We start from the raw sequence: 19,349 nt of genomic DNA on the forward strand, positions 1-19,349 counted from the left end.
ACTCTAGTGAGACACGAGGGTTAAGACTGTGAAATTGGCGTATGTGTGACGTTTAAAGTTAGTGATTAATATATCTTTGGCTTCTTTTTATCAATTTATTAATTTCATTGTAATTGTTACAATGAAAAAGTATATCCAATTCTTTATCCAGTGTACCAAATAAACTTTTTAAAAGTGCTGACAATCTGCAATTTGGTATTTTAGCAAGAAACATGAAGTCGATATTAGTTTGTTTTTTTTGTTTTTTTTTTAACAAACCACACAAATTGGCTGTGATTAATGGCATGAGACATTGAATTCATTTGAAGTGGGAGGGCCAACCTCCCGCTTTAAATGGATTGGATGTCTTCTAGAGATAAACTCATTGGTGAGAGAATGCACAAATTTTATTTTTTAACTCATTGGCTGCCATCGACAGCACAAGGATACTAGTATCGGTATCGGCGCAAGACTAGCCTTGAGTTTGACATTTATGCTTGGTTGTTCCATTATACTGCTATTTTTGGGCATTTTTTGAGTTCTCTTTAAAAGAGTACCTTTGCAGTTAATCGGTGAATTTGAACTGGAGGTGTGCTGACTAAAATCAGCTGATCCAGGACGACCTCCCATGTGACCACGTGGACCAAATACAGTATCTGTGTCTTCATCGAAGAACACACCTAGAAATAGAGAGCGCGGTTATGACTCAAGTGACATTTGTGATTAGTTCTTCAGTAAAGTGGGTCTGGTTTCCTACCTCTGGGCCTGCAGCTGGCGCTTTGTACCAGTTGAGTATTGCTGATGCATGATGATTGATGGCTTGGGGTGGAACTGAGGGCTTTGTGGGTCTGTGCTAGGCCTGGGAAATACACACAAACAGGGTTATTCTCACTCTGGAGAGAAAATAAAACATGGACATGCTCCCAAATCTGTGGCAGCAGTTTTAGAAGGGCCATTTTCCATTCCTTAATGACCGTGTTCTTTGGTCAAAGTATTTGGTGTGAAAGGAGTGATGTGCCCATGTATATGAGATGATCTTGACCAGAGATTCGACAAAGAGAACTGTCCCACTGCTTTTCCAATATACCTGTACTTTACTGTATACTTATCGCTACAAACTGCACTTAAATTACCTAAATTGGTGACTCATTCTTTTATAAATGACAAACATCAAAGACACAAACGTAAGAAAATTTGTTTTTAGTATATTATTTTTTGTAACAAATTTGATGGAGATAAAACTTAGACTCTAAGATGTATTTTGGCCAAGAACTATGGTAACAAAAAGATGTACTTTATCAACCACAAATTTCCTTTTTGCGCTATGCCTAAAAATCACCTTGTCCAACCTCTCCGTTGACACTCTCACTGCTGCCTCCTGGTGTGCTGCACCGATAGACACCTCGTCCTCGGTCAGTCGGACCTGCTGACCAATGACAGAACGAATAAGACAATTAATTCATTCCGACAAAGAGAACCAATAATGAATAAGGCTAAAGCAACAACAAGAAGCAGCACTTAATGGCAAGAATGCAGGGATAGGAGTGTGGCTGTGTGCATGACTGGATCAAGCGGTGCATTGAGAAACCACACTTTTGATCACGGCTGGTCTTCATTATTATGAGTTTAACCACTTGATGCCTGAATTTACATTTAACAAATGTACCTCAAAAAGCATTGAGGGAATAGATAAGTACATGGAAATCATCATGATGAACATATACTGTAACTGTGTAAGTAGAAAATGAAATTGAAAAATACAACAAAAATAGGGATATCATAAATTTAAAAGAAACAGAAGAAAAAATAGAAATTATTGTCAAATAAAAACTTAATAAATAAAAATATAATTTTCTTTATAATAAACATTTAGAATAAATGAATACCTTAATAAAAAAAATAAATAAAACTGACAAAAAAAATGATAAAAAATGTCCCCCCTTTTTTATTATTCTTTTTTTTTTTAATTACACATTTTTTTAATTTTCAAAGAATTTCTATTTTTACTTTAATTCTCATTTTTGTTTATCTTTTTACATATTTTTATGTTTTAGGATTTTTTTTGACTTTCAATCACGAACTAGTGAAGCGGCCACTCAATCCTACGGGTTATTTAGACTCTTCAATTACCTAACGTGCTTGTTAAGGATAAAGGCACATCTAGCTAAAATAAAATAAATCAATCAGTCATACAAAGATAGACAATACAATTTCCAAACAGAAAGGTCAAACCCAAAATATTTTATATGGCGCCAGTCTGCCCTGGCTAAATATATCTCTGCAGATGCAGACCCTGATGATATTTGTGGCATTTTAACATCAGCATGATGAAGAGCAACACTTTATGCGAAAAGATGACACAGTATTTGAAGCTAGTGGTCATTGGTGCTGTATGATATGAGGATATACTATATATATATTAGGGCTGTCAAAATTATCGCGTTAACACGCAGTAATTAATTTTTTAAATTAATCACGTTAAAATATTTGACGCAATTAACGCACATGCCCCACTCAAACATTAAAATGACAGCACAGTGTCATGTCAACTTGTTACTTGTGTTTCTTGGTGTTTTGTCGACCTCTGCTGGCACTTGGGTGTGACTGATTTTATGGGTTTCAGCACAACATCAACAATGGCGAGCTACTAGTTTATTTTTTTGATTGAAAATTTTACAAATTTTATTAAAACGAAAACATTAAGAGGGGTTTTAATATAAAATTTGTATAACTTGTACTAACATTTATCTTTGAAGAACCTCGTCTTTCTGTCCATGGATCACTTTAGCAGAATGCTAATGTCATCTTGTTGATTTATTGTTATAATAAACAAATACAGTACTTATGAACAGTATGTTGAATGTATATATCCGTCTTGTGTCTTATCTTTCCATTCCAACAATAATTTACAGAAAAATATGGCATATTTTATTGATTGTTTAAATTGCGATTAATTACCATTAATTAATTTTTAAGCTGTGATTAACTCGATTAAAAATTTTAAACGTTTGACACCCCTAAAATATATATGTATATATATATATATATATCGTAAAAACAACCTTCTGTTGAAATTTTACGTGTCTATCGTCATTATTGCTATAAACAAATGTGTTCCTGAAATGATCATTTTGACCAGCAAATGACGCCCAATTTGCGCTGACCAGTACTACCAATTGGCCTCAAGATTTCTATTACCTCCACTCGATAATTAGCCAATAGACTCTCACTGCCAACCACATGCGAGTAATGCATGTAAGACAATTGAAAATAGCAACACATACAGTATATATTAAATGACAACAGACATACAATTTATTTAAACTGCGAGGACTGGGTTTAAGTGCTCTACTTATAGCGCCATTGACAATGCTAGACGTCCAATCCATTTTGACTGGCAGAGGCAGGGAAAATGGATTGGATGCCAGTGTGCTAATGACATTATGCTAACTTAATGTACAGCATTCTTAACTCATTTGCTCCCAGAAACGTATAAAGACATTCTATTTTTAAATGCTTAAGTGTCCCACAAACGTATTTATACGTCTTTTGCGTTTTTGCATACATGAAGCATCTAGAGCTTCCGACCTATCGGCGAAACAAAAAACAAGCCTCAAAACCCATTTTAAAGCAATAAAACTGGCCACTGGAGGGCAGTAGCGCATTTGTTAAAACCCCACAACCCAATTCAAACAGTACAACTTTATTAGGGAAGTTAGCAGAGCCCCTCCGCAGCTTGCTGCTCAGGTCCACCGCAAGCTCGAGTGTCCTGCACGGAAACGCGCACGGCCAAACCAGTTCCCCCCCAGGAACATAAGTTCCCCAGGCGAACGAGACAGTGGTCACCACAAAAAAAGACTAAAAAAAAAAATCCATCTTTACGAGTTTAACCGCTGTCGCAGCCACCAAACGTCATCTCTCAGTTAGGTAAGTGTGAATAAATTGTTACTTTGCTATCAAAAGCTCTATTTGGCTGGTTGTTCATGTTATTTTGTAAAAGGAAAACATTATTCAGATGTTTGGGATGTCACTGAAGCAAAAAATAGCCGTGTTAAAGTCAAAATTATGTTTGAAATTTTTGCGTTTACAAAAAGCTTATTTTCTCCGTTTTTTCAACAGAAATTGGAAAAATGCTCAAACTAAGCTATTTTCTAATGCTGATTTCTAAAGAATGGAAAAACATATGAACTTACTTTTTTTCTGCTGAAAGAAGAGAGTCTAATCTTTCTTTTGGTGGGTTCCATGTTTATATAGCAATAGAATAGAATTTTTTGTGGGCCGTGCAAAATCAGTCAAAATCCAGTAAAATGGCCGGGAGCGAAGGGCCTTGCTCCGGTGAAAATGGCTGGGAGTGAATGAGTTAAAAGCCAACACCAGTAGTCACAGGTATTTTAGCAAAATATGTATGCTACTGTGCTGCTTCCGTTTACAGTGTATAGTTTTAGGTCGCAGCACTACTTGATACATTTAGCCCTCGTAGCAGGTCGGTTAAATGTCAATTAAAAAATAAAGTAAGCCATAATTGTTGCATAATTTTTCATTTTCATTAATACCGTGATATAAAATGTATCATGATAGATCTTTTTTCATATCGTCCAGCACTAATGATCATATTAGAGGTTATGTGTGGCTAAAACTCCTTCTCATATCAGTGTCTGTTCACAGCTAACAGTGAAGACCAGTTTAGCAAATAGCTGACAGGTAATAAGTTAACAGGTGCTGGTTGCTACGGTTACATTTCTTCGACTGCATCCAAGACAAATCACTGCAGCGAGGCTTTGTGAAGCGATTGCATCTACAAACAAAAGCAATTCAATGTGACTCGAATGAGAAGTGATCTTATTACCAGCTGTGAATTCTCATTTCAGAGTCTACTGTGCAAAGTGAACACACAGCAAAAAGCAAATAAATAGTATTCATACAAATAAACAGACGGTGCATGCGGGCAAGCTTGCTGTGCTGTGGCAACAGTGACGTGCTGGCTCTCATACACGCACGCATAACCACTAGTGTTGCACCGATACCACTTTTTGGCTCCTAATATGACACTCAGCTGATGCCAACACTATACTGATACCCCATTTATTTGAAATGCAATACAATTGTTTTCTTTTAATGCTAAATTACTGCATACTCGAATGTGAAGTAGTTTCTATAATGGCTTGGTCAGACAATGCTTAAATTATTGCCTGCTACTGATTGGGCTAGACGTCCAATCCAATTGAAGTTGGAGGGATGGCAGCCAATGAATTAACTTTCATTGACTGCCACTATCTCATTTCAGGGCGACCAGCAGTTGGAAACTAGATCTCGAATAGTGCATATTAGAGGTGGGAATTTTAGGGCACCTAACGATTCGATTACGATTACGATTCAGAGGCTACGATTCGATTATAAATCGATTATTGATGACACCCCCCCCCCCCCCCCCGCCCGCTATTAGCTGCTTTTACTGTTTTGTACATTAGTTACAAAAACTGTATTAAAAAAAAAAAAAAAAAAAAAGCCTCCCAGGCTTAAATAAACGACTATTTCAGTATCAAGTTAACAGTTAAAAACAATAAATAATATACTCAAATCCCCATTCTGTATCAGCAGCTTTAAACTACATTCAATTAATTTAATTTTGTGAATCAACCGTAAAAGTTAAAATTGCTCCCGTGATTCCATAATTTCCCTTTTGTCGACTTTCGACGTGAACATTTTTAAAACTATTTTAAAGATAGATAAAATATTGACTTCAATCTATTTAGGAGTATTTTAGATAAAAAGTTAATTAGGTTCGCTTGGAAGGTTCGCTACAACAGCCTTGCAGGGAAGTCTACTGCTTTAAGGTGGCGGCCGTTTACGAACGCCCGCATTTAGCTTTCTGTACATGTGCTGCTAACGCCACCGAGTCTATATTGCATCTAGTCCTATATGAATATGATATCTACCGTAACATTATGTGGACATACTTTGAGGCAGCTGTCGGCAGCAGTCAGGTATGTTGTTGTTGTTTGGGTTTTTTTTTATCTCGCGGCATGAGTTGAGCTAGAGCCGTGAGTTGAGCATTGGCATTACCCGATGGGCCGGGTAATGACAAGCATAATGTTTAGCTACTCTCGCTCCGTTCCTCATTGCGTCCCGAAGACCGCACGGCGCGCTGAGTGTGTTTTACTTCCACTTTACTTGACATATTTCAATAATCGGAATTTGGATGTTTGTGAATCGTTCTTGAATCTTCCAGGACCGAATCGCGAATGATCTAAGAATCGGAAATTTCGCACACCTCTAGTGCATATTGTGCAGCAATGGCACGTTATCTCTTAGTATTCGTCAACACCGATGACCTCAATTTAGTACCATATCGGTACCGATATTGTCGGTATCCATGCAACACTAATAAACACAAACACACACAACTTACTAGTATTACTGGCTGCCCATAACTGCAACAGGCAACTCTTTTAAAGGTGTTTTATGTGACGATCTGTAATCTCGGGGAACACACCATCAGTTGTTGCTCATGAAATATGTATATGTGCTGCGTTTGTGAAAATGCTGAGAGTCAATGATGATGATGATGATGATGTTGTTTATGGTTTAAAAAGATGAAGAGGAGGACGAGGGTATTAGAACACTCCATTGGTAGAGATGGACTGGCTAGTGATGACGTCTGCTGTGATGTCAGTGGACGACCAGAATCGGAGTCGTCTGCTGAGAGAGAGCGAGGGGCGTGAGGAGGGGTCAGAGGTTGGGGAGGAGGATGGAAGGAGTTTGTCTTGGCTTTTACTGCGGAAAAATTTAAAGCGTTTCTGGGTGGGAGGAGCTGAGTGGTAGAAAAATGGAGAAAGATGGAGAAAATGAGAAAAAAAACGATAAACAAAAGTGAGAGCATGAAAGAAGATATTTAACTGGTGATGAATGTTCAAACTCAAATAACATGCAAGCTAATATATAATAATTAAAGAAGAAAGTAGTAATGTTGAAGAAATACAGAAGTAGTAATGTTATCAAAGTGAAATTGTAATGTTGACATGTTATGGATGAGCATTAACCTTTTGGCTCCCATTGTCAGCGATAGATTTCCAATCCATTTGAAGTGGACTTCAAATGGATTGAATGTCTACCAGTGATAAACTAATTGGTGGAAGGGTGCATTTTGGCCAGAGGAAGAAAATATTACTTTTTAACTCATTGGCTCATAAATGTCCAATCCATTTGAAGTGGGAGGTCTAGCAGTGAATGAATAAATGCTCAACCTCAGCCTTCTCCCACTTCAAATGGATTGGACGTCTTCTGGTGATAAAGTCATTGAAATTCACAGCATAAGGATGATTGGACGCCACACAATTAATCCTTTTTTACAGCAGTGTGCGTAGCTGGCGGCCATCTTGGGTAGGGCGACCAGCAGTTGGAAACTACATCTCAGAAGGTTCATATTGCACAGTATCTGCACGTTATATCTTAGTACTCCCCGATACCGTTGACGTTATTTAGTGCTGTATCGGTACTGATAATTTAATGCAATTTTGGTAGGGAACATCAAACATCCATATGGAATATATCACACCCTGTTGTGCTTTTGTGTGATAAGGTCTTTAGAATGTGATGAATTATTAATTGCATGTACATACTCTCAACAAAACAGCTCTGTGTGTGCGCACATGTGTGTGTACCTCGGCTGATGGGCGTCAATACTGGACTCTGGAGGCCCAGACTAGGGCTGTTGCTGTGGTTATTATGTTTACTATGGGTGTGGCCGTTGTCCCGGGAGTCACTTCCTATTCTCTGAGGACATGGAGGTGGGGTTTCAGGGGGGAGCAAGGGTGGAGGGGCAGGCAGGGGGATGTCGGGTGCAGTCTTTGCCCAGTCCTTCTCTTGGATCCCTTCACCACCTCGCTCCCTGCTACGCTCCTTCCTTGGTTTGATGAGTTTGGCTAAAGCTTTGGCGCCAGACCACTGACTCCTCCTGACAAAGTACAGAATACTTTAAATTAAAAGCTTGCATAACATCCAAGCCTGTTCGGGGTTACTTAATTAAAAACTGTTTTGTTTTGTTTTTTTAATAATGAGTCGGAGTCCAATATTACATTCTGCTGGAAAAAAGGACGATTTTTAAAGGATGTATATTCACTGTTTGCTAAGACAAGATGGCGCACTGCTAGAGCCGATGAGCAGTTTATGACCAACATTCGGAGGACTTTATAGGACTTTAATGACGAGGAAGCTACACCCAATCCTATTCCTAAAAGAAAAGTTTAAGGATGTTTCGACTTCATTTATATTTTAAGAGGAACACTGAAGCGGCACAGTGTCAGAATGGTTAGCATGTTTGCCTCACAGTTCTGAGATTGTTGTTTCAATCCTGGCTCCGTCCTCCATATGTGAAGTTTGCATGTTCTCCCCGTGCCGGCGTGGGATTTCTCTTGGTAGTCTGGTTTCCTCCCACATCCCAAAAACATGCATGGTAAGTTGATTGAATACCCCAAAACGTCCATAGGTGTGAGTGTGTGCGTGAATGGTTGTTTGTCCCAATGGGCCCTGCAACTGGATGGCAACCAGCTTAGGGTGTACCCTGCCTCCTGCCCGTTGTTAGCTAGGAAAGGCTTCAGCACCCCCGCGACCCTCATGAGGATAAGCAGTTCAGAACATGAATATATGAACGAAAGGATTGCCACTGTGTGCTACAACAAAGCTGCTATGCTATGGCCGGCTATGATAGCTTTTAGCTGAGTATATCAGATGCTACGGCTGAGATTTTTAAGAGGATTTTTCCGCTTTAAGCTTAGAAGGAAACGTAGATTTTGTGTTTTCTTTGTGAGTTAAGTGACCTGTTGTTTTTTTTGTTTGTTTGTTTTTTAAAGTTGGACATTTTTTCAAAGGTCAGACTGCCTAAGAGAACACAAATGGGAATGAAGAGGACACAGCTCTTGATTCATTTTTATTTGGGTAGTAAATTCATGTTTTATCAATCAAATATTTCTGTGTAACATCTCTCAATCTAAACATCCCATATTTATTAAGACATGGACATGCGGCTTATATATAGGTAGGTAAATAAATATCGATTTTTTTCATAGATTTTGTGAAATTTGGGCAAGTACAGCTGGTGTCAGGTACATTCTATTCGGAAATTATGGTAGATTGCAGTGTTCCAATACTTTTGCATTATTATATTGATGTGAGAATAGAGAGAATAGAGAATAGTCTTCAATTTTTTTGCAGTAAAAACAGTGCTTACTTTTTTGGTGTGGGGTCATAGAACTTATATTGGTCCATGATCTTCTCTTCTAATTTCTCTTTCTGGCGGCGAAGAGCGTTCAGTTTATCACTGATAAATCCGAGAAGAAAAGAGGGGAAGAAAGACATTTTTACAAAGAATCTCAGAATAGAATTTTCAACTACACATCAGTAAAATCTACTCTCCATATTTTATTCAAACGAGTTTATCACTAGAAGACATCCAATCCATTAGAACTGGGGGGGGGTAGCAGCAAATGCCAACCCTCCTAGTTCAAAAGGACTGGACATCTAAACCATCAACGGCAACTATTTAAGTTAGTTTTTGGTCACCAAATTTAAGGAGTGTGCGTATACTCACATATAGAGTTTTTGTTCCTGATGATAAAGCTCTTTGCTCTCCATGCTTCTCTCCAGAAGAGTGTGGTTTTGTTGACTCAGAAGGTTTATCTGACTCAGGAGGTGATGATTTTCTTCTTCTAGGTTCCCTTTCAAGCGACTTAATAGCTAAATCACAACACAATACATGCTTTGAAGGGTCAACAAAAAAGTATCACTTCAGAAATATTCCTTCTTTTACACCAAGCAAAATGTTTACCTCACAGTGGTTATCTAGTTTGGTCATAGTAATATCCAGGCCCTGGTGTTGCTCCATGAGCGAGTCGTATCGCGCCATCCAACGATTTACTTCCAGTTGAGCGGTACTAAATGAGCTCTTGAGTTCATCCATCTGCTGCTGTAGTTTATTGCATTGCTCAGATTGTTGGGATTTGCTGTGTGACATCCTACAGATTTACATGAGATAAGCCCATAAATAAGACGGACATCCAATCGTGGCATCCAATCATCCTTCCGCTGTAAATTTAAATGACTTTATCACTTGTAGACCTCCAATCCATTTGAACTGGGAGGGTGGGAGCGAATTACAGTTTCTTCATACACTGCGAGCCCCCCCCACTTCATATGGATTGGACGTCTATCCCTGTCAATGGCAGACAATGAGTTAACCAATGGATGTATCGATCCAGATCGAACTATGGGTGTAAATCAACATTTCATTTAAGTACAATATCAATTATTTGGACAGTCTACCACAAAACTCCCATGTCGTAGCAGTCGTACATGAAAAATGTTCAGGCTATAAAGACACTCCGATTCCAATACTCCATGTCTAAGCATCTGAAAAGGACAGGTTCAAAGAAAAAGTCTGACACGATTTGATTTGATTTGATAAAAAGGCCTTTGATCGACGGATCCAGATCAGTTTATGTTGTTGATTTATGTCGTATGTTGATTAATTAATCAACCAACAACTATTCGATTAACCAATAACTTCAAGTTGTCCAAATCTTGGGGATTTCAACATCTTGGGAGGAAATATTCTCAGATTTGAGCAGTCCTCCATCAAAGCAAACTTTATTTAATCAAAATTCTTTAATCAATTTGCAAAACTCTGTTTTTAGTTGGAAGAAACAATGATTAACAATTTTTTCTGACCCCTTGCGGACAAAAATACATATCACGCAAACTGTCAATTTTGAATAATGTACTGTTTCTTAATGGAGGGATAGACAGCTGTTTTGTGATACATCATGTGATAAAAAGTTTCAGCCCAAATGTACCTGTCAACTTCAGCCTTGAGTTGGAGGTTTTCTTGTTGCAGTAGCCGATTTTTCTCGTGTTCCAGGGTTAGCTCTTCCCTCTCCTTCTGACCCCGCCCTTCTAACTCCTCCCATTTCTCTTTCTGTTGTGACAAAGCGCAATACCTGCAGAGAGATACAGGCTAAATTTAATACACAAAGGTCAGTTCTTAGAGGAAAGAAATCACTGTCATTAACAGGACTACAAGGTTGGAAATCTTTGGCATGAGGCTGATTCGATATATATCTGGATACACAGATTGCAATTCGATTCAAAACAATATCTTTTAAGACCAAATGTGAAGTAATTTCATAAAATGCCAAATAGGATCACAATTAAAGTAATTAAACATTGGCCAACAAATAAAGCATGAAAAAATAATTTATATGTTGTATATTTGAAAAAAATAATTTATATGTTGTATATTTGACAAAATAATCGCGTTTCCGAAGTTCGAGTCTGAAAGGGGAGGATCCCGGAAGTGACACGTCACACCGAGAACAGCGATGGCAGCGCTCCATACGGCCGCCATACAAAGCCCTTCAAACAATGATTCAAACAGCGCTATAAGCGATAGATCGAGCGCATGTGAGGAGATCCAAGTCTTTGAAGAGTTGGAGGAAGAGGAGGAGGTTGGAATTTTATGTTGGACCAAACATGTATTAGCCAGACGCTAATCAGGATGCAAACAATGTGCCCAGACTACCTGCCATGGAATGGAGACAAGACCCATTGAGATTACAAGATTGGTAGGCTGTTATTATTTTTATGATTTGAAGCATGTCAGGTAAATAAACCACCTACTATTGCCTGGGATAAAAGAAAAGTTTTGACGAATCCCCGATCATGTTGTGGAATGAACAGTAGTAGCTAGCGACGTTAGCTTTTATATACCTGACATGTTTCGGCGAACACTTCCGCCTTCGGACCCTCTGACGAAGGCGAAGTGTTCGCCGAAACGTGTCAGGTAAATAAACCACCTACTATTGCCTGGGATAAAAGAAAAGTTTTGACGAATACCCGATCATGTTGTGGAATGAACAGTAGAAGCTAGCGACATTAGCTTTTATTTACCTGATATGTTTCGGCGAACACTTCCGCCTTTGGACCCTCTGACGAAGGCGGAAGTGTTCGCCGAAACATGTCAGGTAAATAAACCACCTACTATTGCCTGGGATAAAAGAAAAGTTTTGACAAATTTATAAGTGTAGGTAAAATGAACTCAATAAATGGGTAAATGGTGTTAAACTTGTATAGCAATTATGATCGGGGATTGCCACAAGTTAGCTTCTACTGTTCATTCCACAACACGATCGGGGTTTTGCCTCGAGTCACCATTCGGCTAACGTCACTACCTTCTACTGTTCATTCCACAACAGTTGGCAGCTCTGCTTTTACAAAGTCATCAGTCATCTATCCAAAAATCACACCCACTTTTTTGCGAATCCTTGATCATAAGAAGACCGGTTGAAGAAGCAGGCATCTTCGAAGTGTTTGTAGCAGAGAACACTACTCGATGATGGCGTGAAATTCATTCGCTTCGTGCGAACGAAAGATGTCAATTTACGTGCCCTGCTATCCTTTGGCCACTCATACAACCCTCTTTAAATTGAAAACAATACATCGCCACACACCGCAGTGGCATCTTACCGAGAAGCAATGCAACAATACTGTTCTATAGCGGACTTCCCTCGCAGTTCTCTGTGTGACGTCATTTCCGAAGATTGTCGAAGAAAAGCTTTTTCGTTGTCAAGGGCGTTGCTATGGGTTAAACAAAGAATCTGGAAGGGTTGCGTTAAAAAAAAATTACGAAAATATGCTTATAATTGTTTAGCCATTGATATTATTCAAAAACATGGTTGGCCAACCTTACTTCACATTTGGTCTTTAAAGCCATATCTGCTTTTATTTTGAAGTTAGTCCACGACAGTAGGCATGAAAAGGAAAACAATGTGAAGCCTCAGATAACCAACTCCTAGCCTCGCGATAACCACTGTACAGCTCAACAATCGATGTCATCTATGGATTACTGGCAGATTTTGTATCGATTAAGGAGCTTGCTATTGATACGCCCCTATTTCAAGTCTTAACATACGGATGTCAGTCAACAAAACTATTATAAAGTTACATATATCTATGAAAAAAATAAAAAACTGGAATAAGAACACTTGTTTATGTCGAGACATACAGGTGATGAAATGCTAAATAGCCTCGTAGTTGTCTTTATGACTCTAGATGCTGTCTAATTCAAATGAGTCATAATAACTACAATATGTTCAATTGAAAATTCAAAATACAAAGCGTTTGTGTTCTAAAGTGTCTTTAGTAGTCATATTAAGAAACTTACTTGCTGTGCATTGTTCTATGTTCACTCTCTAGTGTCCTCTGCTTGACTTTCAGAGCAGTGTGTTGACTGATCAACTGCTCGTACTCATGCGCTTGCCTCTCGTGAACGCTCAACAGACGCTCATGGTCATTGAGAACGCTTTCTCTCGCTCGCCATGCCTCATTGCGCTGTCTTTGCCATGACTCCAACTCAGTTTCCAAGGCGGTGACTTGGCCTTGCAATGCGGTATTCTGAGCCATGAGAGACGCACTCTGGGAAGACAGAGTGGAGTTTTCCACCTAGGGGGGCAGTGACATGAATTATTCAAAACATGGTCAATCCTACCCAAAGCAACATTCCAAATATTTTGAAAACAACTTATTGTGAAAAAACTCATTATGAACAAACTAATTAACAATATATGTTTCAAGATGATCAGTGTAGTACCTGAAGTTGTGCCGTCTGAGTATGCAGAGCTGAATTCTGTTCCTGCAGTGTTGTGGTGTGTCGCTGCAGTGTCGCCATCTGGTTGTTCAGTGAACAGTTTTGGTTCTCCTGTTGTTTGAGCTGCTCCTTCAGCAAACTGCTCTGAGTTTGAAGTGAGGCATTCTAGTAACAATTCAGAGAAAAGCACAAAAAAAATGCTTATAGTCCACAATGAATAACTACCAGTACGAAACACTGATTCAATGATCAATCTCTGTATTAAACTAAACCAAAAACAGGGTAACAAGCAACAGGGACAGTGAATCAATCAAACCAACTTGTGATGTACACATAAAGAAAATAAAATCTTGAAAACTTACATTCTTTTCTACCTCAATGAGATGATCTTGAATTCGGAGAAGCTCAGCGGTGGCTGAGCCTCTCCGCCCATCTCCTTCTGAGCCCCCATGGGAGTTTTGGTTTTCTGCTTTCGCCTGTTGCTGATGCAAACCAGACATTTTTTGAAGAGCCTAAAGTAACATGCAAAGAAAACAAATTTACCACTGTTATCTGATTTAATAGGATTACACAAATCTTCCTTAATCATATTCATAACTGGCCCTATTGTTTAATTGTATGACTTCTGCTTTTAATCCATTTATGAGTTTTATTTTGTTTTCTGCTTTAATCGGTTTTTAACTGTCTTGCTGATTTATGCATCATTTGTGTTTTTATTTCTATTTCTTATGAGTGTCTTGATGATTTTCATTTGATGTAAAGCACTTGAAATTGCCTTGTTAAAAATTGTGTAATATAAATAAATTTGCCTTCCCTGGCCATAATCATTCTCAATTTAGTTACCTGTATGTATCTTCTCTAAAAATACACCGGTATAACTCTAAATTGAAAACTTGGGATGTCCCGATCGCATATTTTTGCACCCAAGTCCGAGTCACCTGATTTTGAGAATCTGCTATTACAAAGTCCCGATCTGATACCGGATTTTTTGTTTTTGATTTTATTTGAACAATGGTTCCAAACATGTTAACGTACTTTTTACAGTGTTGCAGAGTATAAAACATGTATATTTTTATATCTTTTTGCTATGCCATTCAATTTCTGGATTATTTTGTTATCTTTTAGCCCTTAGAAAAATATATATATATATAAATTAGGCCTGAATGATATTGGAAAAAATTAACATTGCGATATACTGTATATTGCCCAGGCTCCACACTTTTGCATTACAACTTTTTTCTTACGGTGCACCAGCACAAAATGTAGGCGCACCCACATTTTTCATTGCATCACCTTTAATGCCATACTTTTAATCACCCTCCACAACATTCATATACCGTATTGGCCCGAATATAAGACGGAATAAGACTGAAAAAGTGGGAGTCGTCTTATATTCTGGGTCTAGACACTATACCCATTCACGGCGCTAGATGGCGCCAGATATAATTGAAGCGAACGCTGAACTTGAGGAGTAATGTTCTGTCATGATAGATCTCAGCTACTCTCAAGTTTAACCAGTTTGCATTATTTTATTGCAATGTTTTTCCTTATTCAGATTTGTTTCAAGACTACAGTTACAGTTAGACCTCACTTTGATGGTTAATGCGGTTATTGCAATTTTGTTGTTTTATCACAATAGATTGGTTTATTTACATTTCAAAAACCAGAAGCCATTCATTTACGAATGTGATTGCACTTTAGTTTACATATTTAAATGTTCAGATATTAATATTTGAATGAGGCAAAATAACATGATTTTTCTCTCAAATATATTGTTTTAATCATTTGTTTCAGATGTACTGTAATTATTTTCTGTATAAAAATTAATTTGGTGTTCAAAAAGTCTTTTTTCAAACTTGAGTCTTGAAAAAGAGGGGGTCGTCTTATATTCGGGCCAATACGGTAATTCATATGAGTGAGCCCACTCAAATTCACTCATGCTTTGACGCTCACGCTGCCGAGAAGAGCCTCTCGACAATGAAGATTGACTAAACGATACTTAACATATATGTGCCTTTGATCGTAGAGCTAGAGAGCCTTTACTCACTAGAACAAAGCTACAAACATGTCATCGTTAACTTTAAGTAGCAAACTCAAGCTGCACTGCTGACCAAGAAAAGCAGCAGGAGGGCGAGTGAGAGGCTGTCAGAGCAAAAACATGAATATTTTTTTAAATTAAGAACCTGATCCTTTTCATACGATTCCGATCCTGTGAAAAATGGCGCGATCACACAGATTTCCGATCATCTGATCGGATCGGGACATCCCGATTGAAAACGGATATTTGTAAGGTCAGGCAGTGTAGAGAGACAACAGACTGTTATTTACAGTATATGCTATGATTGTTGCTTTTTTTGTTTAATTTCTTAAAACTTTGAGATTTATGATATGGTGTACTATTTCTAAGTAACCATTTAAACTAAATTGCTCAATAATTCAATGCTACTGACATGAAATGAATGTTTTTCTTTTTTTTTTCCCCACTTACAGTCGCGAGCTCAGTGCTTAGTTTAGCATTGAGTGTGTTGCTTTCTTCCAGTTTCTTCTCCAGATTAGAGATTTTCCCTTCTTTGATCTTCATTGTCTGCTGGACGGTTTCCTCCAGTCGAGATTCAAGCAGCTTGTACTTGCTGAAACAAAAGCAAAAGTCAACTTTGACATTCTGAATTAAGCATAATTAGAACTCCACAAGAAGTCATCTCGTACTCTGCATTACATGGTTTAAAGCTACCTGTCTTCCAGCATGTGCTCCTGCTGTAGTAGTCTTTCTCTGTTCAGTCCAACCTTTTCCAATTCTTCATTGAGTCTTTCTAACTCAACACTGTGCTGTTGGACTCGCAACTTCTCTGACACTAACTCCTACACACAAGGCTCTTAGTTACAAGCATACATGCACTTCAACGGTATACAACTTTAGTATCAGACTGATCACATAGGACACTTTACAAAATGATTAATACTACAAAACTACAGGATTTTGTCTCTTACCTCTCTCAGGGTAACCAAAGTTCTTTTGTCAATGGTTGCCTGTTTGTTCAACTCCTTGTTCTCCCTTTCCAACTCTTTGGCCTTGGCTCCAACTTCCATAAGCATATTAACCTCTTTTCTCAAATCGATACACTCCTTCTCTGCCACCGTCAACTGGCTAGCTTTCTCTTCCAGCTCTGCCGCTTTACCTTCTAGTAGAATTTTGTTCCTCCAACATTCTTTCTCCAGGTGCTTCCTTCCCTTCTCAGACTGTTCCAGGTCTAATAGGATCTTCCTCCTCTCCTTGTCACCTTCCTCTCTCCTCATCTGCTCCTGCCTAAGATCTTCTACTTCCTTCCTCAGCTCTTCCTGCCTACTCAAGGTTTCCTGCTTCTCTCTTTCCATTTCTTCCTTTTCCTCTCTTAACTTCTCCGTATCCCCCTCCAAACTATGCTTCTCCTGATTTAGTGTGGCAAGATTAATTTCCAGCCTCTCTGCTCGCTTCCTCTCTCCTTGGAGCTCCACTCCAACCTCTTCCAGCCTGCTCTGTAGCTCTTGCAATTCTTTCTGCAACTCCTTATATTCTTCCTGTTGTTTGGTGAGCAAAGAGGATGAGGAGCGGAGATTTTCCACAGAGCAGCGGAGGTCCAAGTTTTCCTTGGTCAAAAGGCTATTTTCTACTTCTTGTCTCTTGAGTTGCTGCAGCCCTTGCTGAGCCTCCTCCGCTTCACGTTTCAATCGATGCACCTCCTGCTCTAGGGAGGACACCTGTTTCTCGAGAAACTCGGAGCTCTCACTGCATGCACGCAAAGATGTCACCTGAAGACCAAAATATCAATCACATTTTTGTTCAGGAACCATCATGTTAAATAGCATTGCACCAATACCAGTGTTGCTTGTCACCCTTCCTGTGGTGACGATCGTGTGACATCCAATCATCCTACTGCTGTGAATTTCAATAAGTTTATCACTAGTGGACATCCATTCCGTTTGAAGTGAGAGGGTGACATTCTTTCATTTTCTGCCGCATCCCCTAAATCAAATGGATTGGATGTCTAGCGCTATCAATAGCAGCCACTGAGTAAATACTAGCTGCTTTGACATTGATACAATCATCTTTTAAAAATAGGTTGAGAAATAAAGTAATTATGAATTAATTTTAATGTCAATGCATTGACTTTGATGGGAATGTTGCCAACATGGCTGCCCTGATGCCATTTTGGTAGGGGGGATGAACAGTCTTTTCCTGGTTCTGTTGTGAAATTAAATGAGTTTATCACTAGTAGACGTCCAATAAATTTGAAGTGGGGGAGGGGGGCTCTCCCACTTCAAATGCATTGGACGTCCAGCGCCGTCAGTGGCAGCCAAGAGATAGAAACTAAAAATTTTTCTTCCTCTGGCCAAGATGCAGCCACCCACTAGTCCAATCTATTTTAAGTAGGAGGGTGGCAGCGAATGAATGTCAGTGGCAGAAAATGAGGTGTGTCCTACCAAACCATGATAGAAATTACTTTACATTCAAGTGAGTTTGCTGTAAAAAAAAAAAAAAAAACAAGACAAAACAAAACGTGGTATCGGTACAGTTTTGACATTGGCCAATACCACACAGTAGGGTGTTGGAATCGGTAACGGGAGCCAAAAATTGGTATCAGTGCAACACTAATTGTGAATAAAATTTAAACATAAATTTGAAAAAAAATCTTTTACCTCTCTCTGAAGAGCATCCCTACTTCTCTCCATCCTGGCCATCTCAATTTCTACTTCATCGCATCTTCCTGACTTCTCCCTCATTCGGTCTGCTTCTTCTTTAGAAAGCATGAGTTGAGTTTCCAAGCTTGCTAAGCGGGCACTGGTTTCAATAATGCCTTGGTGTAGGAGGCGATTCTCTGCCTCCACCTCACGGACCCTTGTTTCACTGTGAGACTGAGCACGCTCGCGAAGTGACGCCATAGCGTCAGAAAGATGTTGCTTCTCACTCTCCAATTCTGAAATCTTTAAACAGTAGAAATAAAGCAGAAAGAACTTCAATAAAAAAGGTATGAAAGCCAGTTTTGCCAACTTGGAGACTTTTCAAAGCCTCTTGGTGACTTTTTTTTATCAAAAGCGCCTAGCGACACATTTAGCGATTTTTCAGGTATTTTTTTTTTACTCACTTTTTGCTTCTCTCATGACGTTATTCCTCTCTCCTACAGCGTCCATTACAAATACATGCAGATTGCCAATTATGTGAATTAAGTGATGACCACGTCTAGCGACACCAATTAAAAGCACTGTTAATTCTACTACCCCTAGCATCATTTCTGGAATCACCATGGCTGTGCGATCAGTTGTTTTATTGAATTACAGACATGACACAAAATTTGTCATTTTCTGGCTTTAAAAAGCGAAACGAAATAAAGACAAACAATTGTGGTAGTCAGTAACGTTCAAATTTTTGATACTGCTTTTAATCACATCATGATGGATTGAATTTCTGGGCTAAATAACATGCAAGAGAGTGTGAACCTATGATTTACCTTTCTGTCTTTGTCTGCTCTTAGAGCATGCATTTCTCGTTCCAGATTTTGTTTTTCCTTCAATAAGTCTTCTCCAAGAGACTCCATATCTTGATTGGTCAGTTTCTCCTGGTCCAACAAGCCTTGGAGACGCTCCAACTGCGAGTTAAAAAAAAAACCCACACTAGTGCTGTTCCTAATGGGAAAATCTATCGCGATATGGGCCAGTTTATATCACGATCTCGATATACCACAATATAATACATTTTTCA

At 38.8% G+C, this 19,349-nt stretch overlaps 1 protein-coding gene across 5 annotated transcripts in view; it reads right to left on the reverse strand.

Moving 5' to 3' along the window:
- Positions 1–19,349, reverse strand: part of ccdc88c (coiled-coil domain containing 88C) — a 56,375-nt gene that overhangs the window by 10,518 nt on the left and 26,508 nt on the right. For 2 of the 5 annotated variants that reach the window (XM_057859329.1, XM_057859331.1), the window contains exons 14-29: positions 19,099–19,236; positions 18,290–18,574; positions 16,604–17,401; positions 16,347–16,474; positions 16,104–16,245; positions 13,978–14,127; positions 13,619–13,780; positions 13,193–13,470; positions 10,827–10,970; positions 9,803–9,989; positions 9,566–9,711; positions 9,206–9,295; positions 7,641–7,933; positions 1,319–1,405; positions 737–838; positions 537–659 (exon numbers count right to left, since the gene is read on the reverse strand). In XM_057859329.1, coding sequence (XP_057715312.1) covers positions 537–659; positions 737–838; positions 1,319–1,405; positions 7,641–7,933; positions 9,206–9,295; positions 9,566–9,711; positions 9,803–9,989; positions 10,827–10,970; positions 13,193–13,470; positions 13,619–13,780; positions 13,978–14,127; positions 16,104–16,245; positions 16,347–16,474; positions 16,604–17,401; positions 18,290–18,574; positions 19,099–19,236 — 3,253 coding nt within the window. Of the gene's footprint in view, positions 1–536; positions 660–736; positions 839–1,318; positions 1,406–6,388; positions 6,791–7,640; positions 7,934–9,205; positions 9,296–9,565; positions 9,712–9,802; positions 9,990–10,826; positions 10,971–13,192; positions 13,471–13,618; positions 13,781–13,977; positions 14,128–16,103; positions 16,246–16,346; positions 16,475–16,603; positions 17,402–18,289; positions 18,575–19,098; positions 19,237–19,349 lie in introns of those variants that run through there. The other 3 variants (XM_057859330.1, XR_009067141.1, XR_009067142.1) reach the window with 3 other exon arrangements.

This window comes from Corythoichthys intestinalis, chromosome 15 (genome assembly GCF_030265065.1).
Source record: "Corythoichthys intestinalis isolate RoL2023-P3 chromosome 15, ASM3026506v1, whole genome shotgun sequence".
NCBI classification, from domain to species: Eukaryota; Metazoa; Chordata; class Actinopteri; order Syngnathiformes; family Syngnathidae; genus Corythoichthys; species Corythoichthys intestinalis.